We start from the raw sequence: 25,989 nt of genomic DNA on the forward strand, positions 1-25,989 counted from the left end.
TCCAGTGAGAAATGTTCCGCGGTGCAAAAATAAGTGCGATTAAAATGCGTTAAAAAAATTTAACGCGTTATTTTTGTGTAATTAATTAATGTAAATTAACGCGTTAAAGTCCCGGCCCTAAAAAAAATATATAATTTTATAAAATAAAATTGAGTAATTTAAAAAAAATATATATAAAAAAATAAAATAAAAATAGAAACAAAAGGAGCTGTCACCCTACAAGTTACATGTTTATAAACAGCAAAGTAATAAAACTCAGCAGAGTGATACTGTAAAATAGCTGCCAAGATTGCATTACTGGATCTGTATCAGAATCAGTGTAGTCTAGTAATGTAAATATCATGTTTCTAATGAATTTCTAATTAAATAAATGTGTAAGAGGTTACAAACAGTATTTATTTGAATGCAGCATTGATATTAAGTAGACTAATTGGCCAGTATATTGCAGAACAATTTTTCTTTGAATATGTAGAATTATCAAACCATTTCTTTATTCATTTTAACTTGTAGAAAACAAATGTTTAATCGCAATAAATACTACAATAAAGTAACTGAACATCAATTCTTTATATAAAACATTGTTATTTACAATACATGGAAGGTTTTACCAGAAAATGTATGTTATATCATATATACATTAACATCACATTAAAGTATATTTGCTTGAAAGCACCAACTACATTTGTGAATCAGTGGGATTTTAGTTATAAGATGTTAAGCTAGTTCTTTAATGTAATTTTGCTGTATTAGTTGCCCACTGCTCCAGGTGTGTGTTCACGGTGTGTGTGTGTGTGTGTGTGTATGTTTACTACTGTGTGTGTGTGCACTTGGATGGGTTAAATGCAGAGCACAAATTCGAGTATATGGGTCACCATACTTGGTCACACGTCACTTCACTTCACTTCACTTCGATCTCAGCTCATAGTACATTAGCCCTAAATGGTGTTAGGGTAATATCTAGTATCAGGGTGAATGGCTGCAGTGGAGCCTGTGGTGTATGTTTGTCCATTCAGAAGGAAGTAGGGGTAATGAATTGGCATAGGGACATGCGTCAAAGCCTGAACAGAGAAAGGAGCAGGCATCAAATTAGCATTCAAAGGGCAATTTGGTAAACTATAAGGTTGAGTCATGGCTAAACTGAACTGGTTTACTTGTTCTTGTGAGAGCACAGGACAATGTGGTGCAGTGTTAGTCTGTTGATATTTAACAGTGTCAAATGCTAGACGTGAAACACAAGAATCTCCTCGTAAAGTTGCTTGGGGAGCCAAGACTGAAGGCTGTTGAGGTCTTTGTTTGTCTGCTAAAGATCTCCTCTCATCAAAATGTGATAAAGTCGCCCGTCTATTAGACAGAAGAAGAGAATGTGCATGAGACGTCGAAGGTGAAGGTGGGAAGTTCGAGGCGTTCCAGTCTGAAGCAGTGCTTCCAACCATTCCCCAATGCCCCGGATCCACTCCGTGAGGAAGAGCGTAGTAAGGGCTCGGGTTCTCAACATGGCTTGCAGCAGTTGTTTGGAAAAGGGGTTTCACATTATTACATTGCATTAGGGGTGAGAGAGATGACCTGAAGATGTTGGAAAACATTTATTACCCACACATTTCAGGATTGTTAAAAATGCACTCAGAACCAATACATTAGAGGCTGATTCTTTGATTCTTAAATTAAATCATGAAAATGTCACCTACCTCCTTTTAGCCATTTTATAAGCCACATCCTTGTCAGCCTTTACACTCTAGATAATAAAACAAACAAACAAACATTTAGAAAGATACACAAAGTTTTTATTTGCAGCCAAATGGAATTAAGCACCTCTCTCATCCAGTTCTAGCAGTTCTATCATTAAAGTCAAATGTGAAATGTGACTTTCCATGTGAAAGAGAGTTTCCAGTGTGGAAAACTGTACTTTATTTATTAGTAACTGATTATTGGATTGTAAAAAGTGGGTGTTATAGTTAATGTAAGTAGCCAGACCAAATGAGAGTTTGCTGTAACAATGCATTATACCATTATAAAGAAAAGCAAAAAAGTGATTTCAGAGCAATTTTTATTTAAAGTCACGTCACGTCTTTCACCTAGATATCACACTATAGACACTGTGTCTGTTCCCTGAACTAGAAAATACAGAAAACATCCAAACCAAAGTAAGAGTAACAATTTAATTGATGTTCAACAAATAAAAAACAGATATAATACAGATAAAAAAATGATAAAGCTTGGCTTATTGAATATTAGATCCCTTTCTACAAAAGCACTTTTTGTAAATTATATGATCACTGACCATAAACTAGGTGTGCTTTGTTTGACAGAAACCTGGCTAAAACCAGATGACTTCATTACTTTAAACGAGTTTACCCCCCAAGATTACAGTTACAAACATGAACTGCATCCAAAAGGTAAAGGTACTGTTTTGCCACAATTTATAGCAATATTTTCAGTATTTCTCAGAGGTCGGGTTTCAAGTATAATTTGTTCGAAGTAATGGTGCTTCATATAACGTTATCCAAAGAAACAAGTGTTAATGATAAATCCCCTGTGATGTTTGTACTGGCTACTGTATACAGGCCACCAGGGCACCATACAGACTTTATTAAAGAATTTGCTGATTTTCTATCTGAGGTAGTGCTGGCTGCAGATAAAGTCCTAATTGCTGGTGATTTTAATATCCATGTTGATAATGAAAGAGATTTGTTGGGATCAGCATTTATAGACATTCTAAACTCCATTGGTGTTAAACAACACGTCAGTGGCATTGAAATATTGCAGCAGAGCGATGATATCTCAGATCATTATCTAGTTTCTTGTATATTCCATATAGCTAAAGCTGTAAAGCCAACTCCTTGTTACAAATATGGTAGAACCATCACTTCTACCACAAAAGACTACTTTATAAATAATCTTCCTGATTTACCTCAATTCCTCAGCATATCCAATAGCTCAGAATAACTTGATGATGTAACAGAATCTATTGACTCTCTCTTTTTCTAGCACTTTAGATACGGTTGCTCCTTTATGCTTAAGGAAGATTAAGGAACAGAGTCCAACACCGTGGTATAATGAGCACACTCGGGCCCTAAAGAGAGCATCCCGGAAAATGGTAGCACAGCTGGAGAAAAACAAAATTAGAGGTATTTCGTATTGCTTGGCGGGAAAGTACCCTATCCTACAGAAAAGCATTAAAAACTGCTAGATCTGCTTACTTTAGGTCTCTTTTAGAAGAAAACAAATACAACCCCAAGTATTTATTTATTTATTTTTAATACAGTGGCTAAATTAACAAAAAATATGCAGACATTACCCAGCAGCACATTAGTAATGACTTTATGAACTACTTTACTTCCAAGATCGAAACTATTAAGAGATAAAATTGTAACCATGCAGCTGTCAGCCACAGTATCGCATCAGATACTGCACTATAGATCCCCTGAGGAACAATTCCACTCATTCTCTTCTATTGGAAATGAAGAATTGTATAAACTTGTTAAATCATCTAAACCAACAACCTGTTCCATCTATGCTCCTAAAAGAGCTGCTTCCAGAAGTAATAGATCCTCTTCTGAATATTATTAACTCATCATTGTCATTAGGATATGTCCCAAAAACCTTCAAACTGGCAGTTATTAAGCCTCTCATTAAAAAAACACAACTCGACCCCAAATAATTAATTAATTACAGACCGATCTCGAATCCCCCTTTTCTGTCAAAGATATTAGAAAAGGTAGTATCATCACAACTATGTTCCTTCTTAGAGAAAATTTATATATGTGAGGATTTCCAGTCAGGTTTTAGACCATATCATAGTACTGAGACTGCTCTCATTAGAGTTACAAACGACCTGCTTTTATCATCTGATCGTGGTTGTATCTCTCTATTAGTGCTACTGGATCTTAGTTTGACAGTATCGACCACAACATTCTTTTAAATAGACTAGAAAATTATGTTGGCATTAGAGGAAGTGCACTGGCATGGTTCAAATCGTACTTATCTGACCGCCATCAATGTGTGGCAGTAAATGAAGAGGTATCATACCAATCACAAGTGCAGTATGGAGTACCTCAAGGCCTCAGTAACTTTGCAACTCCATGTCAACTAATTCTCATTAATTTGCAACTACATATCTACTAACTCTCAGAGTACACTGTTAGGGTAGGTGCAGGGTTAGTAGAATAAGTTGACATATACTTGCAAAGTTTCTCATATTCAGTATATTATATGTTGTGGACCCATCAAAATAAAGTGTTAGAAGTTATTAAGCAGACAGTCTACTAATACTCTAATGATTGCTAGTTGACATGTAATTGCAAAGTTACTTACTATTAGTAGAATGTCTAAAGTGGACTATCGAAATAAAGTGTTACCGGAGTTTGTTCAGGGAAAACTCTTCGTTAATAGTGAATAAGTGTTCCCTATTCTAAAGTGTTATCAAATATTTAAAGGGGATGATAGCGGGATAAAATGGTAAAATAAGGGAGAATCCCAGGAAAAACAGGAGGGTTGACAGGTCTTAAAATCTTACCTGTGCAACACTGGGTTGAGAGGACGTCCATAACTGCGAACTCTTGCGTTTCCGAGCAGCATCACTCTTTTGTTTCGTTGGGATCTCTGCTCCATCCAAAGACAGAGGGGGCTGTTCCACTTTGTTTATGAGAGTAACACCTGACTCCGTCACCCCAAAAATAATCTGTGGATTTGAACTCTTATATGTCTTGAGAGCATCGCTTGGTGCACCGTGACTCATGTCTTGCCATACAAGAACCTTAGAGGCATCATAAAGAAGGTGCTCGATTCCAAACCATGATACTTTGCTAATCATTTCTTTGCATGACTTCATGAAAAGAGCTTTTTCTTGGAGATATCTGCATGTGATGGACAGATGCTCTGCTTTGCCCACATCAAATGTCCCTGGCAACTGATCCGAAGGTTTTTCCACAAAAGTCATTATCACTTTGTGTGTCTTTTCCAATCTTTCCAAACTGTCTCCAAAATTTATCATTGTAGACATTGGTACAGATAAAAAGAAGCTTTTAATGTCGTGGGCATTTCTGAGTGCAGCCTCAGCCTCAAGGATCTCACGCTTACTCTTCAGATACATGTAGTAAGATGCATCAGGGGCCGCATGGAGCTGTTGGTGCAAGGAGGATACCACACTGTAGTATTCCTGCAGTTTACTGTAGCCCTCTTGTGCCAAGATCTTTTGAAATGAAGCAAACAACGATGACTGCTGCTGAAAGCCAACCTCCCCTTTGTAGAGTTCTCCATAAAGAGAAGGGTCATACCATAGCAAACTCCTAAATGTGGGTTTACCGCTCAGAAAGTTGATTTTGTTTTCTAAAAACTGCCAAGCTTCCATCATCATCTGCAACTCCAAGTAAGAATTCACCGCTTCATATTTCAGGTCTACTTGTGCAGGTGGATGGTCCAAATATTGCTCTAAGATGAGACACCTTGAGACGAAAGATTGGTTGAATGGCACTTTCTGATCTTGTTCAAAACTTGAGATAAAATGCTGCAGCATGCTTTTGCATTTAGACTGCAAAGATCCAAGTTCGGTTAATGAGACTGTTTGGTCAGCCAACTTAAGAGTGTTCGAAATGTCACCGATACTGTATTTATTGTCAGCAAATGTACTGCTCACATTGCCTTCATCAATATTTTTTACAGTGTTCAAAGATTGATTTTCTTGACTCTGTCGTTCATATAAACTATTCAAATTCACTGAGGGATTTTGTTGACTTGTTGTGTGCTTTCTTTGCATCTGTAACTGGGCATTAAGGGAGTTATTGATGGAGATTTCTGGGAAAACAGCACTCCGGTCATTCACCTGGGGCAATGGGGGAGGACTGTTATATTTGATGGTGTCTAAAGCACTGGTACTGTCAGGACTGACACTAGTGACTGAGCTCCTCCTTGATCTTTGCCTGCTGGTTCGTTTGGTTTGAGAAGATCGTCGGCCTCTCTTAGATTCAACAGGCACTAGTAGGCAAACATCAGTTGCATGTCGAGCATGTTCACTTCGAAGAGCCTTCCTAGCTTGAACAGGGGTTTCGGTGTATTCACTTGAATTGTCTTTTTTAACAGCTTCACCCTCGTGAGGCATCAGGCAAGGAACATTCACCATACAGTACTGGCTTTTTTCAAACAGCTGCTGTTTATGTGCTGTGCTGTCAAGCGTTATCCACACCACTGGTCTTTCTTTAAGATCTTCATTCACTGCTTCTTGTTTCTTGACAGTGGACTCAAATTTGGTCAAATAATCTCTTAGTTTAGAAATGAGCTGGGTTTCTGGCGAATGTGCATCATCGGTTTTGTTTTGGTCTGGCCTTGATGAATTACAATAGTCTCTGATTGCCGGAGTATTTGGTGATTTGGTAGAACCAAGCAAACTGGTGTTGCAGCTCTTCTTTGTGCGTTTTGAGGAAATCTCACTCAAAGCTGGATCATCAACAGTAAGATCTACAACATTATTTGATGTATATTTCAAAGCCTCTGGACCACGCTGCTTTGAATCTGATGTTGTGTTTCCAAATGCCTTCGAATCAGTACTCCAAACACTGCTTACATTAGATATGCTGGTAGAAACTGGTTGGACTGATTGGTTCATATGTGGGATATTTGGCAACATGCGTTCTGTTCCTTCAAAACACTGTACATTTAGAGTATTATTCATATTTGCATTTTGCTCACTACATTTTATAGTGTCTGTCTCAACATTGATAGTATCCAGCAGCTTGGCTTCTGGAGTCACATTTGACCTGAGCTCAGTTGTATGACTGTTGTTTTCAGGCACATCACTGTGTGTTTCTGATGCCTCACAATCAGCATCTACATTGTCATCTACTGAAATTTTAATTGTGAAATGCTCCTTTCTTAACAGATTCAGTCCAGTGTCTGATGTTACATTTAGCAACATGTTCTCCTCTTCGCACTCTTTGATACTCCCATGTTTTTTCCTAGTGCATGTAATCAAAGATATTTGGCTTTGATTGGAGATGTTTTCAGTCGTCTTCACTTGTTCTCCTTTGTCCACCATTACAGGGATTAGATTTGAAGTAAAATCTGTTGTTGCCTTCTCAGTGCAGACTGAATCACTTTTATAGAGATCTTCTGTAGGATTTATTGGCTCCTCTATCGGTTTGGTCTCAGGAAGAGTGGCATTAGCCTCCTGGGAACCCTGAACATGTAATAATTGTCCGTCATCAGATGTGTGAGACATTCTTAAATTAGTGTCTTCATGTTCTGTAAAGACTATTTCAGACTGACTGTTTGAAGAGTCTGGTGTTGCTTTGCTGTTTACTGTTTCATCAGCCGACACAGCTGCTCTGCTGAGATTCCTCTTTGCTTTCCAGAAGCGTGTCTTCTTGACATATCTGCTCCTCTTTAGAGAGTGACGTAGTGATGTGTGCTGTTTTTTGAGACATGCCTTCTTACAGCCTGGTCTGCTCAAGCTCTTGCATTTCACATAGAGTTTAGATTTACTGTACCTCTGAGCTAGTAGTTGTATTAGTTCAGCATTACAAGTTGCAGTTTCTTTGTATCCTTCGCTTCTGCACATTTGTGTTCCTGGGCTTTGAATCATTTTGTTGTTTTTTTCACTCAATTTCTTCTGAAGGCCTTTGATTTTTGAAAATCGCTCAGAGAGAGAAAGCACTTCTGTTGTATGAGCAGATGTTTTGCTGGATTGTAGAGTAACTTTGGAATGGATATCTTCCCAGAATTTCATGTTTAGGTTAGTTTCAGCTTCGCTGTGATCTTTGCTTTCACTTTTTAGCTTGGAAATGTTGTCTGCAGGTCTGCTCATATCTCTGTCTGTACTTGAGGAGAAAACATGCTTTTGAAACGTGCTTAGCAATAGTTGATCAAGTTGAATTCTTTTGTACAATTCCCAGTGAGTACTGTTGTGCTGCTTTACTGTTTCCATATGAAGCTCTGGAGATGAGTCTTCACAGCATTTTATCCATCTAAATGCACCCACCTCTTGAACTTCGCAGCAACTTTTCCCATCCTCCTTTTGCTTTACTGTCATGGGAGGACTGAGATCATAGTTCTCTGATGGTCCACAGCTAGAGACTTCAACACAGTTTGCAATCTCCATGACTGTGTTATCCATGACTTTGTTTGCATACGTAAGGCATGATCCAGTGCTGAGCTTTTCAGTCAAGTTATCACCTGGAGTAGACTGATCCTCTACAGCACTTCTGGAGAGCTCGCTTTCATATTCTATGCTGTGACTAAGCTTAGCTTCATTAGAGGAACAAGTTAAAGGACTTGGGTGCTTGAGATCAAGATGCACACTTTGTGTCTCAGTTTTCTCACCTGTGAGGTTGAGGTTCAATGATCTCAGCACCAACGATTGCTCTGAAAGTTTATCTGGAGACTGAAGCAGACATCTATCAGGATGGTCCTGGTGAGTCTCTGGTGCTTGATCCTGTCCCTTTTCTGTCAACATTACTGCACTAGATTCTGTATGATATAGATGACTGGTCTCATAAATGTGTGTTCTGCTACATTTACCCCTGTTATCTGACAAACGTTTTGGTTGGCACACATAGGACTGAATATGCTTGTACGTATCGTCATTTGTCTGTAAAATGCGATTTTCTTTGGGCTCTCTTTGAGAAAGGCTGGACTTCTTTGTCTCACTAACATTTTGAAAGATCAATCCCTTTTTATACTTCTGATAATAAACTTCATAAAAATGTATACGGTCAGCTAATTCTTGCTTTTGTTCTGCTGACATGTTTTCTTGTGACCATATTTTTTGATGCCTCTCTTCCTCGTTCATTCTAAAGTAGGCAGCATATTTTTGGAATTTCATTTTGAATAACTTCACTGAGGGCAATGTCAGGGTATGCGAACATTGGTCAATCTTTGAGGTTTCTCTTTGAGTGTCCTTCTTTGTTGGCATCTTTGTTGAATCACACTTATTTCCAGCAAATCCGTAATTGTCTTGGTTTTTATCGGCTCGTTGGTATTTCTTATTATCGCATCCTGAACCAGTGTATGCTACCTTGGCCTCTGAGTAGTTGTTCTGTTGATTTGCTTCTTGTCTAAATAGACGAGGATCCCTAACCAAGCGTGAAGAATACACTACGCTAGAAATTTTGTCCAGTTGACTTTGAGGCACTATGTCCCATGCAGTGTCATTGCTTACAGTTCTCTTTTTGTGATTACTCAGGAATAATTTCTTTCCCAGCAAGCTTTGAGAGAAAGCAGTGTGATCCATAACTGGCCCTGAACTGCTGGAATCTGCGTCCTCACTGGCAGCAATCCAGCGCCGTTTGGGGTTGAATGACCGAGTGTTTTGCATATTGGTCTTTTGAAGTGGAGCTTCTTCTTCTGGTTTCTGAGGTGTATAATCTGTCTCAAAGCAGCCTGGCGTGCCAAAGTGTTTGAACGTAATGGTGGCAGTGCCTCCTTTACCTCTTCTCTCTGCTACAGTACGTGCCTTAAAACGGTCTGTTGTATTTTTCAGGGATAAAATAAACAAACACCTTATTGATTAAAATACTTGATACATTATAAACACTGAGACATACATTTCTGCATATGAATTGTGAAAAGTGCTATAGAAATAAACTTGACTTGATAAATGATGGGCATCAGTGTTGAGGGTAATGCATTACAAGTAGCGCGAGTTACGTAATCAGATTACTTTTTTAAGTAACTAGTAAAGTAACATTACTTTTTAATTTAGAAGGAAATATTTGAGTTACTTTTTCAAATACGTAACTCCAGTTACTTTGTTTCTCATGTATTGACTGCTCTGGTGTTGCCATGTTGAGAGAAATCAGGGGTAAGTGCAGAGCGTTGTGTGTGAACATGATCTTACTGTAGTTCTAGACTAAATATCGACATGTATTTACTAATCTCACCTGCACAAAAACACATTCAGTTGTAGCATCTGCTTATGATCCTTGATGGTCATTGAGACTTCATGTCTTAAGAGACCCTTTTAGCCTTTTGACATTTGCATATAATTCACAGCCTGGCCCCACATTCTACCTTTATATGGGTGCTAAATTGACAGTGGTTGTCCCCCCACTGTCAAAAAGATGCTAGACAGAATTGACTATCTGTTCTCTCCATCGGACTTCAAACACATTCCAGAGAACTAAATTACCCTTGATACCAGACACCAACGGCCTGGCTGACCAGTGGACTACCTCCATGAGTACAACACACACGCATAGAGACATTTCCTTTATTTATTTAAATCAGTTACAAAGGTATCTGGTATAGGCATGTGTTGTTTGTATGTTTCATTATTATATTAGCCTAGTGACCCCTCGTTATTTGTATTAGTAAGCTCTAAACACTCATATTCAGCAGTATGATTGTATCTCTGGTTTAATATCTTTTAGATGTCTCTTTCTTGATATCAAAATGATCTGCTCTTTATTTCTCAAACAGTGATGTAGATTGTGACCTTGTGAAATGCAGCATACTATTCTTACGGTACTGTGGGAAGAATTACACCGATTGAGCAGAACAGTCATAAAACATGCAAATGAGGTGTCAAGTGAGACAAAGAAACACTTTCCCGCTGAAACTATGTGCCTTGTTATTGGTCAAACTGACCAAAAATGGGTGTTACAGGATCCAGATAAAACTTCTCCCACACCGGACAGGGGCAGTCCGAGTTTGGCAGTTTTAAGTTCAGTAACTTTGGCGGTTTAACTTCGGACCAATCAACTAGGGATGCAACGATACCATTTTTTCAGAACCGATCCGATCCGATCCTGTAAATTCAGAGTATCTGCCGATACGATCCAATCCGATACCAGCGCAGTTTTTTTTAAATCGATGTAGAATTTCTATACTTCTGTGTGTCTGTGTGTGTTAAACATAGATAACGTCAATTTAATGAAAAATAACAAATGAAAAAAAGTATATAATCATAAACTATGACAAAAATACTATTATAAACTTGGTTTATAATACAGCAAAAGATACTCTAGAAAAATCATGGGTGCACAATAATTTCATAAAACCTAGTGAAACATTTTAATTTACAATTAAAAGCGAATAAGTGTAGGACTAAATCTGGTGAAATTATACACATTGCTCTTTGAATTGTTGTAAAATACATTCATGAAAAAACAAGCAAATACATTTATATATAAATATATAGGCTACTATAAAATTAAAATATATTTCTTTTAAATCTATAGCACAGTAATGAAGGCAGCAAGTTAACATATGATAGATAGGACAGAACAAGAAAGACTGTTAATAATCTTTCATTGCGCAAAACTATTATAATATGTAATGCTCCAATACAGAGCGGCACAAAGCGCGTATGCGCATCCCGTGCACAGAATGATGCGCATCCCTTGCGAGACGGAGACACAGCGCGCAGCCCTCTGAGTCCGCATAGAAACGTTCAAAGTACAAAGGGAAGAGATATTGATGCGTAGTGTATTAAATTTGTTCGTAAGTTTATCAAGCCTTTTCTTTTAAGTTTTAAACCTCAGTAACTGTGCGCTGTTGAATAGAGTTTGACTGTATTAACCGAAGGCGACACGCAGTTTGATTGCTGAATGGAGGATAACAGACAGCCGCGGCAGAGAGAAGAGTTTACCTGAACTTGAATTTAAAGACTTAAATATTAAATATAAACTATGGAACAGCTTCAGAACACTTGAAATATAGTGCACGAAAACTTTATGGTGCTTTCTAATGTTTTTGTGCCTTTCGTGGGGCTCAACAATATCACAGAATAGTATACGCACAATATCGGATTTGGATCGGTCTCCTCTAACCGATACCCGAGCCGATTCACGCTTGGTTGTCTGTGTCTGCAGCTCACAGAAACGAGGTCACTTTAACGTTCCGGTTTTGTTACATGCTAATGAGCCATGTATTAGTAAGGAAATAATCTTCCTTAAAGTCAATAGATTATTAAAATGGTCCATACTGCAGACGAGCAAATCATTTTATTGTACTATTAATGCTACAGTTAATTCCTGAAGATGAATATATAATTGATAACAACCCGTTATGATTAATTATGTTCATCTCACTTTGAGCTAATTTGCTACACAGTGTTCCACAAAAGAACAAAAAGAGTGAAATGCAAACTCAGAATATTATACAAACATGCAATAATTAAATATGTTAAATAAGACAAATATCATTTATGTATTTAAATCCCATTTTATTAAGCAATGTCTTTGCTGCTGACCTTCGATGATCCAATTCAACCATACTTAGCAAAAATGGCACATTTGTGTTTTATTTTTGTTATTGCTGAATGGTGTTGAACTTTCTTCTTGTGATTTGTTTGAGCGGCTCCCTCTACTGCACAGACGAGAATTTACATTTCCTTCTGCCTGAGGCGCATTCATTTCACTTTTGGTGTGAAAGGGCTTTTACATTTGTAAAATAAGTTTTTTATATTAAAAACAAACAAGCAAGCCCCTGCCCAGATTTAAAAAGTAATTCAAAAGTAACATAACAAATTACTTTCCATAACAGAATAGCTAAGTAACGTAATTCGTTTTTTTTTTTTTTTAGGGAGTAACGCAGTATTGAAATGCTTTACTTTTAAAAGTAATTTTGCCCAACACTGATGGGCATGCATTTGAAGTCTTAATAAAAAGGTTTGTTTTATCTCACCATGCACTTGACCAATAGGTGGCGCTGAAGCTGAGAGTGGTAGGTTTGTAGGCACAGTCAGAATGGCACTGCTAGCAGGGACAAATGAAACTACAGCATACGGCAAACACTGCCTGGGTCTTTCAGTGAGTTCCTGCTTCTCGTTAAAGTCAAACAGAAAAACCTAGAAGGACAATGTTTTTTTAATAAGACTAATAAATTGATTATCCAGTCCATTTGATCGGATAATTGGCTATTCTGAGATTAAATCAACTCACAGAGGAGCCCAGAGCTTGCTGGTGAAGAGTGTCTCGATGGGACACTTCATCTTTACACATGTAGCAGTCAAAGCCCACAGTGGGATCTTGCGTTTTGTTCCAGTCCAAGCTCGGAGCGATTTTTTTCACCTTTCCATAAAGAACCTGAAGCCCCAAAACACAACAATGTTCACTACTTACTGTCATTCCATTAATAAATGTTGTTCTACAATGCTTAGACTGTAAAGGACACAGGAAACATTCAACAAACCTTGAAAATTACAACTTTTGTTAAACTTAATACGCTGGTATTAGACTTCAGAGCCACATCGACATGCCTAAAGAGATATACTCCGTGTGATGGCTTTCCCAAGGCATACTGGACAGTGCTGCTGACCCGTAGACCATGCTGACAAATCTGGGCCGCCATTTGATCCGATGCAGCTAGAAAACAGAATCTTTCCTCCATTTCTCTCCCATGTCTTCCTTTGGCTCGCATCTCTGCCCTGAAGATGAGCGGTCACAGATACAGCAGGTAAAATAAGTATTTTTCTCAGTAAATATATTTCTAAAGGTGCTGTTGACTTCAAATGTTCACCAGATGTTGGTAACAACCCAAGCAATCCATACATACAAAGAAAACTAAACAAATAAGTTCAGTTATGTGTAATAAAATGCAATTACACAGGGAAAAAGTATTGAACTAATTTATTTGATACTTCGTACAAAAGCCTTTGTTGGTAATGACAGCTTCAAGACGCCTCCTTTTTCCTTTTTTTATTTTTTCTCCATTCTGTCACAGAGGGAGTTTTGGTTCCTTGCCGCTGTCGCCTCTGGCTTGCTCAGTTGGGGACACTTCATTTCTAGTGATTATCGTCAATTTGATTTAGCAGATACTATTTAAACTAAACTGATCTAGACAATGACATCTCAATAATGAAATGCCTTAACTGAAAATGTAGCGTTTAATCTTATTTTTATACATTACTGACACTCTATCCTCCAATCTGATACTGTTAAGTGCTTTGATACAATCTGTATTGTTAAAAGCACTATATAAATAAAGGTGACTTGACTTGACTTGAAGGAGAAACTAGTGGCATGCATTGCTCAGGTATGATTTTGGCCCATTCTTCCACACAAACAGTCTTCAAATCTTGACGGTTCTGTGGCCTCTTCTATGAACTCTGACCTTTAGTTCTTATTTTCTATTGGATTCAAGTCAGGTGATTGGCTGGCCATTCTAGCAGCTTTATTTTCTTTCTCTGAAACCAATCGAGAGTTTCCTTGGCTGTGTTTGGGATCATTGTCTTGCTGAAATGTCCACCCTTGTTTCATCTTCATCATCCTGGTACTTTAGGTGTTGGACTGAAGCAGCTAATATTAATTTCCACTGACTAAGCGCAGGATTGCTTTCTAATTACTGATAGATTTCAGTTGGTGTCTTGGTTTTCCATGCCTTTACGCACCTCCCTTTCTTCATGTGTTCAATATTTTTTCCCTGTGTCATTCCATTTTATTGCACATAACTTAATTTCTGAACTTATTTGTTTTGTTTTATTTGTATGTATGGATTACTTGGGTTGTAACTGACATCTGGTGAAAATTTCAAGTCAACAGCACCTTTAGAAATATATTTACTGAGAAAAATGGTGACGTGTTCAATACTTATTTTACCCGCTGTATGCAATGAAAAGCAACATTCGTTTATTGTGGGAAATTTATTTTAATTTCAGAATTTCTGAGGTGCCACAAGAGCAAAGCCTGCGACTGCACTGGAAATAAACAGGCCAGCATGTTATTGTATGCTGCATTTTTATGTAGTTACCTTTTTTCAGATAACTTTTTAAGCAGCTCCTCATTGAGCACTAAACAAACATCTTTCCAGACCCACGCATTTTCTCTGTCCTCTCTAGTGTCCAGCTTGGCATCTCTCAGTTTTGTCTGAATGCGATTGTAGTCGCGGCTTTCCTCTGAACAACGTTCCAAAAGGACTGACCCAAAAGAAGTCAAAAGGCACTTTTTAAAAACAGCTGATGAACTTAACAGTAGCTCTGGATTATGACAGCACTATCATGAAACAGTTTGGATGTTTAGTATGCCATCACAAATATTATTTTGTTGATTTGAATTTTAAGAAAATCTAGTAAAACCTTCTCCAGAGGTGCGTTTCTTCCATATGGTGAAGTTCTTCAGTGCCAGGGTTCCTGTTAATGTTGACTGGTTTGATCTGGGACCCTCTAATGTCTCCTCACACTGTCTTTTCTCCATACTTGTTTACAACTGGTATTCACTCTGAAGAAAAAAAAAAAGTATATTAATCTAACATGTAGAAGAGTGTGTACATTTTGTCTGATGACTATTTGCTCAGCAGATATTACCAAAACTATCAAAAGCTGCCACCTGGTTTACCAGTGCCAAGCAAACAGATAAAAAACAATTTGCTCTTTCACTATACAGATGTTTAGATAACGATGAATATATGGCTTTTACGATGAATATATGGTACCCTGGACCACAAAATCAGTCGTTAGGGTCAATTTTTCAAAATTGAGATTTATGCATCCTCTGAAAGCTGACTAAATAAGCTTTCCATTTATGTATGGTTTGTTAGGATAGGACAATATTTGGTCGAGATACAACTATTTGCAAAAAAAATCTAAATATTGAGAAAATCGTCTTTAAAGTTGAAATTCTTAGCAATGCATATTACTAATCAAAAATTAAGTTGATATATTTATTGCAGGAAATTTACAAAATATCTTCATGGAACATGATCTTTACTTAATATCCTAATGATTTTTGGCATAAAAGAAAAATCCATCATTTTGACCCATACAATGTATTTTTGGCTATTGCTACAAACATACCCCAGTGACTTAAGACTGGTTTCGTGCTTCAGGGTCACATACGGTAAAACTAATTCTCACCAAACGTCAAGGCAGCGATAGCTTCACTCTTGTCCAGATTATATTTCTGCTGCAGTGCTCACATTCATTAACTTCTGCTTAAATGTTGTTCAAACCTGGTCAGCTCTTTGTTTGTACAATTTACCATGTTTTTTTTTCAAAAACCTTTTAAACACATTAATAAAATGCTATTTGGTACAAGGGGTGTTATAGAAATCTTTACTGAAAAGAAAGAAAGAAATGCATCTTGGAAAATAATCACATTGCCACAGCAAATGTCGACACAGGTATTTAAGCTTTTACGTGCATAAACAAACATCCTTCAGAAGTGGTCAGTTAAAGCATTACTTAACTCATGGTTTGGGGAATGTTGCTATAAATTCAACATTGCATTAGTAGTAGTATTGAAATACATGCTGGTTATGTTTCACATGACAACACAACAGTGTGAAAACACAGCTATGTATACATGTGAAATGTTTATATACAAGTAAAATCACGTCTACAGCACAACCGAGCAAACAAACTAACAGGCATCAACACACTGAAAGAAACAATAATTTCAACTTGTAAGATCAAACTTTTGGGTACTTACCATCATGTAAAATGGCAGTTGAGCATGTATGGCATTATCTAAGATGTCTTAGCAGGGAACTGTGCAAAGTTTGTCACTTCAGTTTGAGGAACATCAAGTGAGACATACCAAAAAGGAAATCGCTTGACCTCAAACGCTGAACAGCAAAGGCACAGGAAATTACCTAGTACTGTTACTAACACCACGGGTTCTTCTTTAGTCCAACCACCAGTGAGCCTCGAAAATATCACCCACATAGACAAGAGATGAGAACATTTGGATCTTTTTTGTTTTAAAATATATATATTTTTACATGTTAGTATTATACTATTTGTGAATACTTTATATATAGGTTAGGGGTTGCCACAGGGCTTCATGAGAAAACACTGCTCATTAGAAAAAGTGTAGCCAATACATTTCTTTAGAATGTATAAATATTCTAGAGATGACACTTCAATCTGAATAAAATGGTTGTTTAAATTTTTTTTAAACCATTTGATTACACTATTTATAATGAATAACGTGTGTGTTATGTTGTTTCAGATTGAAGTTATTTGGATCATTTATGCAAGAGGGAAAATTATTTTTCCTTTGAAGGAGTGCACCAACTGACCATCATTCTCAGAAAGAGAAGCTTCTATTTTCATCGTTTACACCCATCATCACACCCTCATATGAAGCTGCTTCCTTTTTTGTTTTTGGTTTTCCTTCTGGCGAATGATTCTGATCTCTAACAAAAGTTCTTAAAACATTTAGACATGCTATGCATGTTTCCCTGTAAAACAGCCGAAAATGATTACTTGCTGCCACTATGTGATTCAATCCTTCAGAATTAACCAGTATTCCTGAAAGAAAAGACCAGAGAGGTTAAGATCGAGCAGCTATCAGAAATCATGGCCTAGCGCTTGAGCTCAAATGACCATGAGTCAGAAGGCTATTTCTTCATTCAGTATACACATATCTAGCCAAATAAAAGCACATAATGTCTCAAAAAGTAATTGATGCTTAGGGCTCGAAGCCTATAGGATAGCGCAGTTCTTGAAGCACTAATTTAAAAACATTCACATTTTCTATGCCAAAAGTATCATTCCAAACTCCTGTACAAACGACTACCAAAGATAAGTTATGAACTCACTTTAATGTGGGAAAAGATAAAAACAGTCAATAATATATAATCAGCCAATGATATCTGAAGAGTTGATCAAGAGACACATTCTAAACATAAAAAAGTTGTACTTTATTAGATTGTCTGTGGAACTTTTACACACAAATATTGAGTAACTGTAAATAAGCATCACACATTTCAGCATGTACTTTGGTGAGGATTTCCACAATGAGACGCCAACCGATTCAAGTTCTCACCCACCAGTTTTATAATGTGCTGTGTAAAGACTGAGTATCAGCCATGGTGGATGGGCTGCTCCCTGGTTGCATGTCTGAAAGGCAGCTTGTGCTCCTTTCTTATGTCATCCTGTTCAAAGCAACCTTAACTGGAGAATTAAGCCAGACGTGTGTGCAGGGAGCCTCCACCCACGACTGCACAGACACATGTGTGCATGATTTAGTTACGCAAAACTGCTCGCGTTGAGAAAGGGCATCTTGTCGTCAATCTCAAGATTGAAAAGCCTCGGGTTTGCTCTACTGTTTCCATTGTCATTCAACAAGCATGCAGCTAGGGTCCAGTTCAGCACCTTTATATATTCTCATATAGCACCATTTTTTCATATATATTTGAAGTTTGTCAGGACCCTACTGTTGGCATGCACAATTTAAAACTTCATATTTCATCAGATATGTATCCTACATATTTCAACCTTTTAAAAACATCACAAGGCAAATCAGGAATATTCATACTGTACCATACATGTTAAACAGAAACTAATACAGTACTCACGTGAAAAGAAAGTGCTACTAGACAGATCCATTTCTTTCTTGTTTTTGAGTTGTATAATATTCGAAGGCTCTACAGGAGGACACACTACATTACATTATCTAAAGATACACCAAAACATTTTTTTTTTTTTTGCCATCTTTTAAAATCATTTAACAAACACGGACACGTCTTAATTCCAACCGCAGATGGTCAACACAAAGATAAAAAGGAACAACTCAAGAAAGCTTGTGAACCTTTCTTTTTTGAGAACGTCACATTACCCACACCACTATCAAGAACATATACAGAAGTGTATGCATCTCTGCTGTTATATTTTGGTATTCTCCGAACTGAAATATTTTTCTATTTTGCTTTTATTGTTCGTTTTATTCACGAGGTCACTTTGAAACACCTTTTGTCCGGTCCTTTTGTTTTTGAACATCATGCGTACAAAATGTTACATTTTAGAGATGAAGGCAAACTACGTTGGAACGACATTTCGTAACCCTAAAGTCAATCATTACAACCACAGTGTAATGATTTTAAGGCCTATGGGTTGAAAACTGTGACTTCAGTACATGATATGCATAACAGTCCAATTTCATGAATTCAAGTGTTTAGAGTAACTCGGATATAGCTGCAATATAATCGCATTTTGAGATGGCCTTATAAATTGACATAGCTGTATCCTCTAATACAGGAAAATAGACATTAATCTTCCCAAATAATTCCTTTAAAATTAAATACGCTGTTTCATCAGGGCGATAAATTGTGTGCACTAGCAATAATGGTTTACCACCTATACATAAAGCGAGAAAAACATCATACGAACACTGCTCTCTTCTGGTCATGCATTGCACATACACGTATAACAAGCATACTTCTACTCGTTTCTTTGTTGGGAACAAACCTGTACTCAGATTTTTAAAGTGCACATGGTTCATTAATTTTGCACCAGCTTTACACACTTACTGCTTTATAGGTAAAAGACGACAACCAGATGCTAAGGTAACTTTCTAATTGGTAAAAAAAGGATCCTACCTTTTTCAACCTTCCTACCTTCTAAATACGGGAAATCTGCATACTAGGCATTATGACCCAACGTTAGTACATACTGCCTCCTCTAGCAGCCCTTATTGTAAGAAATCTGTGTGCAGACAATACAATACAATACAATCACAGACTGAATACTCGGTGTCAGTGATATGCTAATCAGACCCTTGAAATGACACATTGCAACTAAATCTGATCGAAAAGAACCAAGAAGCGCACAGAGCAAACAGATGAATGCACTTCTGAAAGGCTGAGGTGTTCGTTTGGGAGCACGATTGTCACTCTTTTCATCTGGGGCACAAATGAAGGTTCTCGTCGCAGTGGTAAAGCAGATGAAGCAGCTCCAAGTGCTGTTTGAATAAAGTGCTTCCTGTAGGAGGTGTCTGTTATAGATCAGCATCTTAACACTAACCCACAGAATGTACCCATAATTCAGTTATATTCTTCTAAAACATAAATACTCTAACACACACACACACGGAGAAAAAAGTGCCGGAAAAAAATTGCTTTTCCTATCAGCTGGACAATAATTACAGTACAAGTAAACAAAAGGCTTTCCTGTAGCTCAAATAGTAGAGCATGGCGCTAGCAACGCCAAGGTCATGGGTTCGATTCCCAGGGAAAGCAAGAGCTGATAATGTAAAAACTGTAACTTGAATGCAATGTAAGTCGCTTTGGATAAAAGAGTCTGCTAAATGCATAAATGTAAATGTAAGCCAACTGGAGCCAGACCTAAAACCAACGAAAATACTCATTAGTTGTGCTTTAATGAGAAAACAACTGCCTAGGTGCATGTATGTCCATGCCTCTAAATGCTACAACCCCAGGAAAAAAGTTTTAGTAAAGGCAACTAGTTTACATAGTGGTACACTACAGCTTAAATTTTATTTGAATGAAATTCAGTATGCAAAATGCATTCTGTGCATAGCACGCCTAATTTCAGTGTAGATTTTAAAACTGTATGCCAAAAACTGTTCCCACAATCCAATGAATTGGGTGTGAAGGACATCTGGGGATGCTGCCAATTGCTTGTTGTTTTTGTCACATTTTCTCATACACCATTTAAAAATGAATGATTTCATCTTAGTTATGCAGTATAATATGTGTATGATACTATTATGTAGTTTTAAACAGCTATTGTTTTGATGGGAATGACATCATGTCAAATGCATTTAAACATTTTTAGGTCTGTGTGAATCCAGTCTGACATTTCACGCAAGACCACATAACCCTGCAAACCAAGCTAAACTAAAGTCTGTTATTTTAAAACGAGCCTATCTGTTTGCTTTGCTTTTGCACAGTTCTCGTTTAAACCCACTGACAAGGAAAAATAAAATATTGCACACCTATCAAGACTCATTTAGCATTTGTCTCATCAGAGAGATTGATATCACTAAAATCTATTATTTAAAGCCAAAAAAATCTAATTTTAGTGTGTGTCCGTTCATTTATGCTAAAGCATGGCCCCACAATGTCATATATTTGATGCTTTATAGTTCAAGCATCCTCACCAGGTTAGGTATTTTTCGTATGTAAATAATTCATCCATATAATGAAAATATTAATGCACTTTTTGGTTTCTAATTTCAAATGGGGAACGTAGTATTTGTGCAATGGCAAAATGTTGCAGTTCTCGTGATTGAGATTTAAAAAAAAAAAGAAAAGCTTCACTTTGGACCATAAAAATACCCCGCACTCGTGTGCAGTGCATCTCTGATAGAAGTGCTGTTACACTATTCTGATAGTCCACTTTAGACATTCTACTAACTAATATAAGTAACTTTGCAACTACATGTCTACTAACTTTCAGAGTAGACTGTTAGGTTTAACATTTAGTAGAATAAGTTGACATATACTTGCAAAGTTTCTTATAGTCAGTATATTGTATGTTATGGACCCATCAAAATAAATTGTTAAAGGCTGATGATACACAGAGCAACTTTTTGAGTAATATTGCTGGGTTAATCAATGGGCAACCAGGTGGACACAGTGACTGATCTAAAACATCCAGATAGAAATGACACATTCTCAATGGAAAAGTGCCCAAGCAACGTTGCTCAAAAAAAGTTGCCCAGTGTATCATCAGCCAGAAGATATTAAGCAGACAGTCTACTAATACTCTAATGACTGCTAGTTTACATTTAGTTGCAAAGATACTTACTATTAAGGCTGATGATACACAGGGATGTATTTTTTATAGTTTTGAGCAATGTTGCTTGGGCACTTTCCCACTGAGAACGGGTAACAAATTTCTATCTGGATACTTTAAATCAGTTGTAGTTGTAAATCAGGCGCGCAGATGGCACTAGGGACGGGGGGGACATGACCCCCCCAGATTCATAGTGACCCGATCACCCCCCCAAAACAACAACTGGACTGCTGTGAAGTGACATTCATCCAAGTATGGTGACCCATACTCGGAATTCGTGCTCTGCATTTAACCCATCCAACGTGCACACACACACACACAGCAGTGAACACACACACACCGTGAACACACACCCGGAGCAGTGGGCAGCCATTTTATGCTGCAGCGCCCGGGGAGCAGTTGGGGGTTCGGTGCCTTGCTCAAGGGCACCTCAGTCGTGGTATTGAGGGTGGAGAGAGCGCTGGACATTCACTCCCCCCACCTACAATTCCTGCCGGCCGGAGACTCGAACCCGCAACCTTCGGGTTACAAGTCCGACTCTCTAACCATTAGGCCACGACTTCCCCGTTCCTGCTGACAGCTTGGTTAAAAAAATCCCATCTGCGCCCCTGGTTGTAGGCCCTGTGGCTCACCTGGTTGCCCATTGATTAACCCAGCAATATTTCTCTGTGTATCATCTGCCTTAGTAGAATGTCTAAAGTGGACTATCAAAATAAAGTGTTACCTAAGTGCTTGATTATATGATTCCCAGCTTTGAGAAATTGCACAACAGCCCCCAATACACGTTAAGCCTGGGAAGAAGTATTGGATGTAATAACACCAAATCCTAATGCGCGCGCGCTCCCTCTCACACACACACACACACACACACACACACACACACTGCAACCCCAGCAGAGCCGCTTGGATTCTGCTTAGATTGAAATCAACAGTAGTGGGCATGAACGGGACTGGCCGCACGGTAAAGTGTCCGGTGAGTACAGCAGGTGGCTACAGGTACAACTAACACCAGGAGCAGCATCATCATCCGAAGCAGCAGCAGCGTGCGTCAATCCTCCTGCTCCTCCGCGTCTGTCCGCTTCTCTTTATGACAGCTGAAGATGTGTCGCATCTCCTCCTCGTACCGCATGAAGTTCTCGCCGAAGCGGACCCAGGCTTTCAGCGGGACGGTGATCGTGTTCCGGTAGGGCTGCCGGACCTCGCTGATCTTCAGGAAGACGCCGAAGCGGTTCGAGCCCACGTCGAAGTAAAAGCGCTTGTTATCGACGCGGAACGACGCCGCCTCGGGCAGCTCGGGCGACGCGTCGTGGTTCCGCGCGCAGGGCTCGTCGTCGCCATAGTCGTCGATTAACTGCGACAGCGCGTCTCTGAACTCGATCAGGCCCTGCGCCGGCAGCACGATGGTCTGCTCGATGCCCTGTCCGTAGTAGCCCATGCCCCCGTGTCCGCGGTTGACGGTCTGTCGGATGCGCAGGAACCGGCCGCGCTGGTTCTCCTTCAGGTCCAGGTAGTACTTCCTGTTGTCGCGCTCGATGAACTCGCTCTTCAGCACACGGTGCGTCTGCTCCTCGGACACGGCCGAGCCGCTGGGGGACGCCGCCGGATCCGCTGCTCTCCGGCGGGATTCCGGTGCGCGTCCCTGGCCGTTGCTCTGCCCCTCCGTCGCTGCCGCCTGGCACGATCCTCGGAGCCCGATGTGCGCGTAATAATCGATGAAGTCCCCCAGGCAGAAGCGCAGATCGGGTGCCATGGACATGGAGAGGGTGATCTTGCTCTTGCGGATGTTGTCGTGCCGGCCTCGGCCGATCCACACCTCGGCGATCTTCAGGAAGCGTCCGCGGGTGCTCTGCTTCACGTCCAAATAGAAGCGCTTCTTCTGGATGTCAACTCGCTTGGACGCCAGCTCCTGTATGTCTGGCGCTTTGCCGCTCGCGTACTGCTGCGAGTATCCTGAAGTCATCCTGCCTCTGCCTCGGTCCGTGCCCCTTCGCTGACTATCGGCCATAATCATTCACGGCGCTTCATCGCTTCGCTCGGTATTATTCCGCTTATCGAGCACCGGCGAGTCTCCTCGGCTGACCTGGAAACGGCAGGAGCGGCTCATCGACTTCCTTTGTCCTGATGAAAGGTCAAGCGAAGCGCGAAGGCGCGTACCGTATGCACCATGTTTTAAAAGCTCTTGTTTTTCGCCTCGCCATCCATCGGACACATATTCCTGAAGTGAGAGTGTGAGCGAGAGAGAGACAGCGGATCTGCTGTAGTGCGAATGAACTCAATGACCCCTCCCCCTCCAGCACACAGCCACAGATCGCTTGCGTACTGAGTACGCACTGCGCTGCGCACAGAGAAGTATGCAGTATATCAGTACTCCAGAATGAGGCCATACTACTTCAGACAGAGGGTATGCACGTGACGTGAGTATACTCCGCCCAATGAGTGGCAAAAAGACTGTGCCTGCAATGTGCAAACTACTATCCATCCTAAATTCTGTGATATTAGTAATTTTCAGTACTATTTAGGGCAGATAGGGTGGATAGTATGCACATTGGGACGCAGGGTGAACGGCAGCATTGGTTTTCAGCGTGAATGCTGTGACAAAACACACCTCAAACGAGAAAAAGCTTTGCGATTGACTGAACAAATAGATCTGAAAAGAAATCTGAGGTATATTTTTACAGACTGCCAAAAACCAGAGAAGAGAGAAGCAAATGAATCGCTGCAGTTCAAAGAAACAAATGGTCTCCAGGCAACGAAACACTGATCATTTTGTGTTAATATGCTGAATTTTGCAGTAAAATCATACCCTATATATTGTATTATAATATATCGTATTGACAACTCATCAATTAAATATTTACCATCTTATATTCTGCATAACTGGATGTTTTTAAATAAACACTGACAAAAACCCTAAGTTTTTGGGCTGGACGATATATAACATTGATATACAGTTGTGGTCAGAATTATTGGAACCCTTGGCAAATATGATCAAAGAAGACTGTGAAAATTAACCTGCTTTGTTAATCCTTTTGATCTTTTATTTAAAAAATTCACAAAAAGCTAACCTTTCATTGGATAATAAGAATTTAAAATGGGGGGAAATATCATTATGAAATAAATGTTTTTCTCAAACACACGTTGGACACAATTATTGGCACCCCTAGAAATTCTTAAGAGTAAAATATCTCTGAAGTATAGTCCCATTCATATTCACAATTTTGAGCACTCTAGGGTGATTATGAACATGAAATTATCCAGCCATGGCTTCCTGTTTCACAGAAATATAAATAGGAGGGAAAACAAAGCCCAAATTCCCTTAATCATCCATCACAATGAGAAAAAACAAAGAATATATTTCTGATGTGCAGCAAAAGATAATTGAGCTTCACAAATTAGTGAAGTGGCTTTAAGAAAAGAGCTAGAGCAGTGAAAATCCCCATTTCCACCATCAGGGCAATAATTAAGAATTTCCAATCAACAGAAAATGTAATGAAACTGCCTGGAAGAGGACGTGTGTCTATATCGTCCTAATGCACGGTGAGAAGGAGAGTTTGAGTGGCTAAAGACTCTTCAAGGATCACAGCTGGAGAATTGCAGAAAATAGTTGAGTCTCGGGGTCAGAAAACCTTAAAAAAAAATTGTCAAACAGCCCCTACATCACCACATGTTGTTTGGGAGGATTTCAAGAAAAATTCTCCTAGCTCATCCAAAAACAAACTCCAGCATATTCAGTTATCAGACAGGACTGGCACTTCAAATGAGTCTGGCTTCTATGGTCAGATGAAACTAAAAAATGAGCTTTTTAGCAGCAAACACTCAAGATGGGTTTGGTGAACACAGGGATAAAAAGTACCCCATGTGTACAATGAAATATACTGCTGTATTTGTGATGTTGTGGGCCTATATTTCTGCTGGAGGTCCTGGACATCTTGTTCAGACACATGGCATCATGGATTCTATCAAATACCAACAGATAAAAAAATCAATAAGTGACTGATTCTATTAGAAATCTTATAATGGGCCATGTTTGGATCTTCCAACCGTACAATAATCCAAACACAAACCTCAAAAACAACACAAAAATGGGTCACTGAGCACAAAACCAAGCTTCTGCTGGCCATTCCAGTCCTCTGACCTGAACCCTGTAGAAAATGAGTGAGGTGAACTGAAGAGAAGAAGCACCGTCATGGAGCTGTGAATCTAAAGGATCTGGAGTGATTCTGGATGAAGGAATGGTCGCTGATCTCTTGTCAGGTGTTCTCTAACCTCATCAGGCATTATAGGAGAACATTTAGAGCTGTTAAACTGACAAATGGAGGTTTCAAAAAGTATTGAATAAAAAGGTGCCAATAATTGTGTCCAACGTGTGTTTGAGAAAAACATTTATTTCATAATGATATTTCCCCCCATTTTAAATTCTTATTATCCAATGAAAGGTTAGCTTTTTGTGATTTTTTTAAATAAAAGATCAAAAGGATTAACAAAGCAGGTTAATTTTCACAGTCTTCTTTGATCATATTTACCAAGGGTTCCAATAATTCTGACCACAACTGTAAGTGATCACCCAGATTTAGACCAAC

General features: G+C 38.9%; 2 protein-coding genes across 2 annotated transcripts; both read right to left on the minus strand.

Moving 5' to 3' along the window:
- Positions 1-496: 496 nt before the first annotated feature.
- On the minus strand, positions 497-16,433 carry LOC306864387 (uncharacterized protein). The gene is made up of 9 exons (XM_079408391.1): positions 16,356-16,433; positions 15,005-15,146; positions 14,680-14,845; positions 13,123-13,357; positions 12,873-13,016; positions 12,616-12,778; positions 4,514-9,453; positions 1,686-1,732; positions 497-1,563 (listed from the first exon to the last, which is right to left on the minus strand). The coding sequence occupies exons 2-9, from the start codon at positions 15,120-15,122 to the stop codon at positions 936-938; spliced, it is 6,441 nt and encodes a 2,146-aa protein (XP_079264517.1). The 5' UTR covers positions 15,123-15,146; positions 16,356-16,433; the 3' UTR covers positions 497-935.
- A 5,895-nt stretch (positions 16,434-22,328) lies between these two features.
- LOC306863900 (purine-rich element-binding protein gamma-like) lies at positions 22,329-24,315 on the minus strand. The gene has a single exon (XM_079407494.1). The coding sequence runs from the start codon at positions 23,418-23,420 to the stop codon at positions 22,458-22,460; it is 963 nt and encodes a 320-aa protein (XP_079263620.1). The 5' UTR covers positions 23,421-24,315; the 3' UTR covers positions 22,329-22,457.
- Positions 24,316-25,989: the final 1,674 nt, after the last annotated feature.

The sequence above is a fragment of the Barbus barbus genome (genome assembly GCF_936440315.1).
Source record: "Barbus barbus genome assembly, chromosome: 45".
Lineage (NCBI taxonomy): Eukaryota > Metazoa > Chordata > Actinopteri > Cypriniformes > Cyprinidae > Barbus > Barbus barbus.

Excerpts from the sequence above, each read along its gene's own strand:
- LOC306864387 (XM_079408391.1), bottom strand. The coding sequence starts at position 15,122 with ATGGAGAAAAGACAGTGTGAGGAGACATTAGAGGGTCCCAGATCAAAC. Across the intron at positions 12,779-12,872 it reads AGCAAGCTCTGGGCTCCTCT|GTTTTTCTGTTTGACTTTAA; the intron begins GTGAGTTGATTT and ends TTGTCCTTCTAG. Across the intron at positions 1,733-4,513 it reads CTCAACCCAGTGTTGCACAG|AGTGTAAAGGCTGACAAGGA; the intron begins GTAAGATTTTAA and ends TTTATTATCTAG.
- LOC306863900 (XM_079407494.1), bottom strand. The coding sequence starts at position 23,420 with ATGATTATGGCCGATAGTCAGCGAAGGGGCACGGACCGAGGCAGAGGC.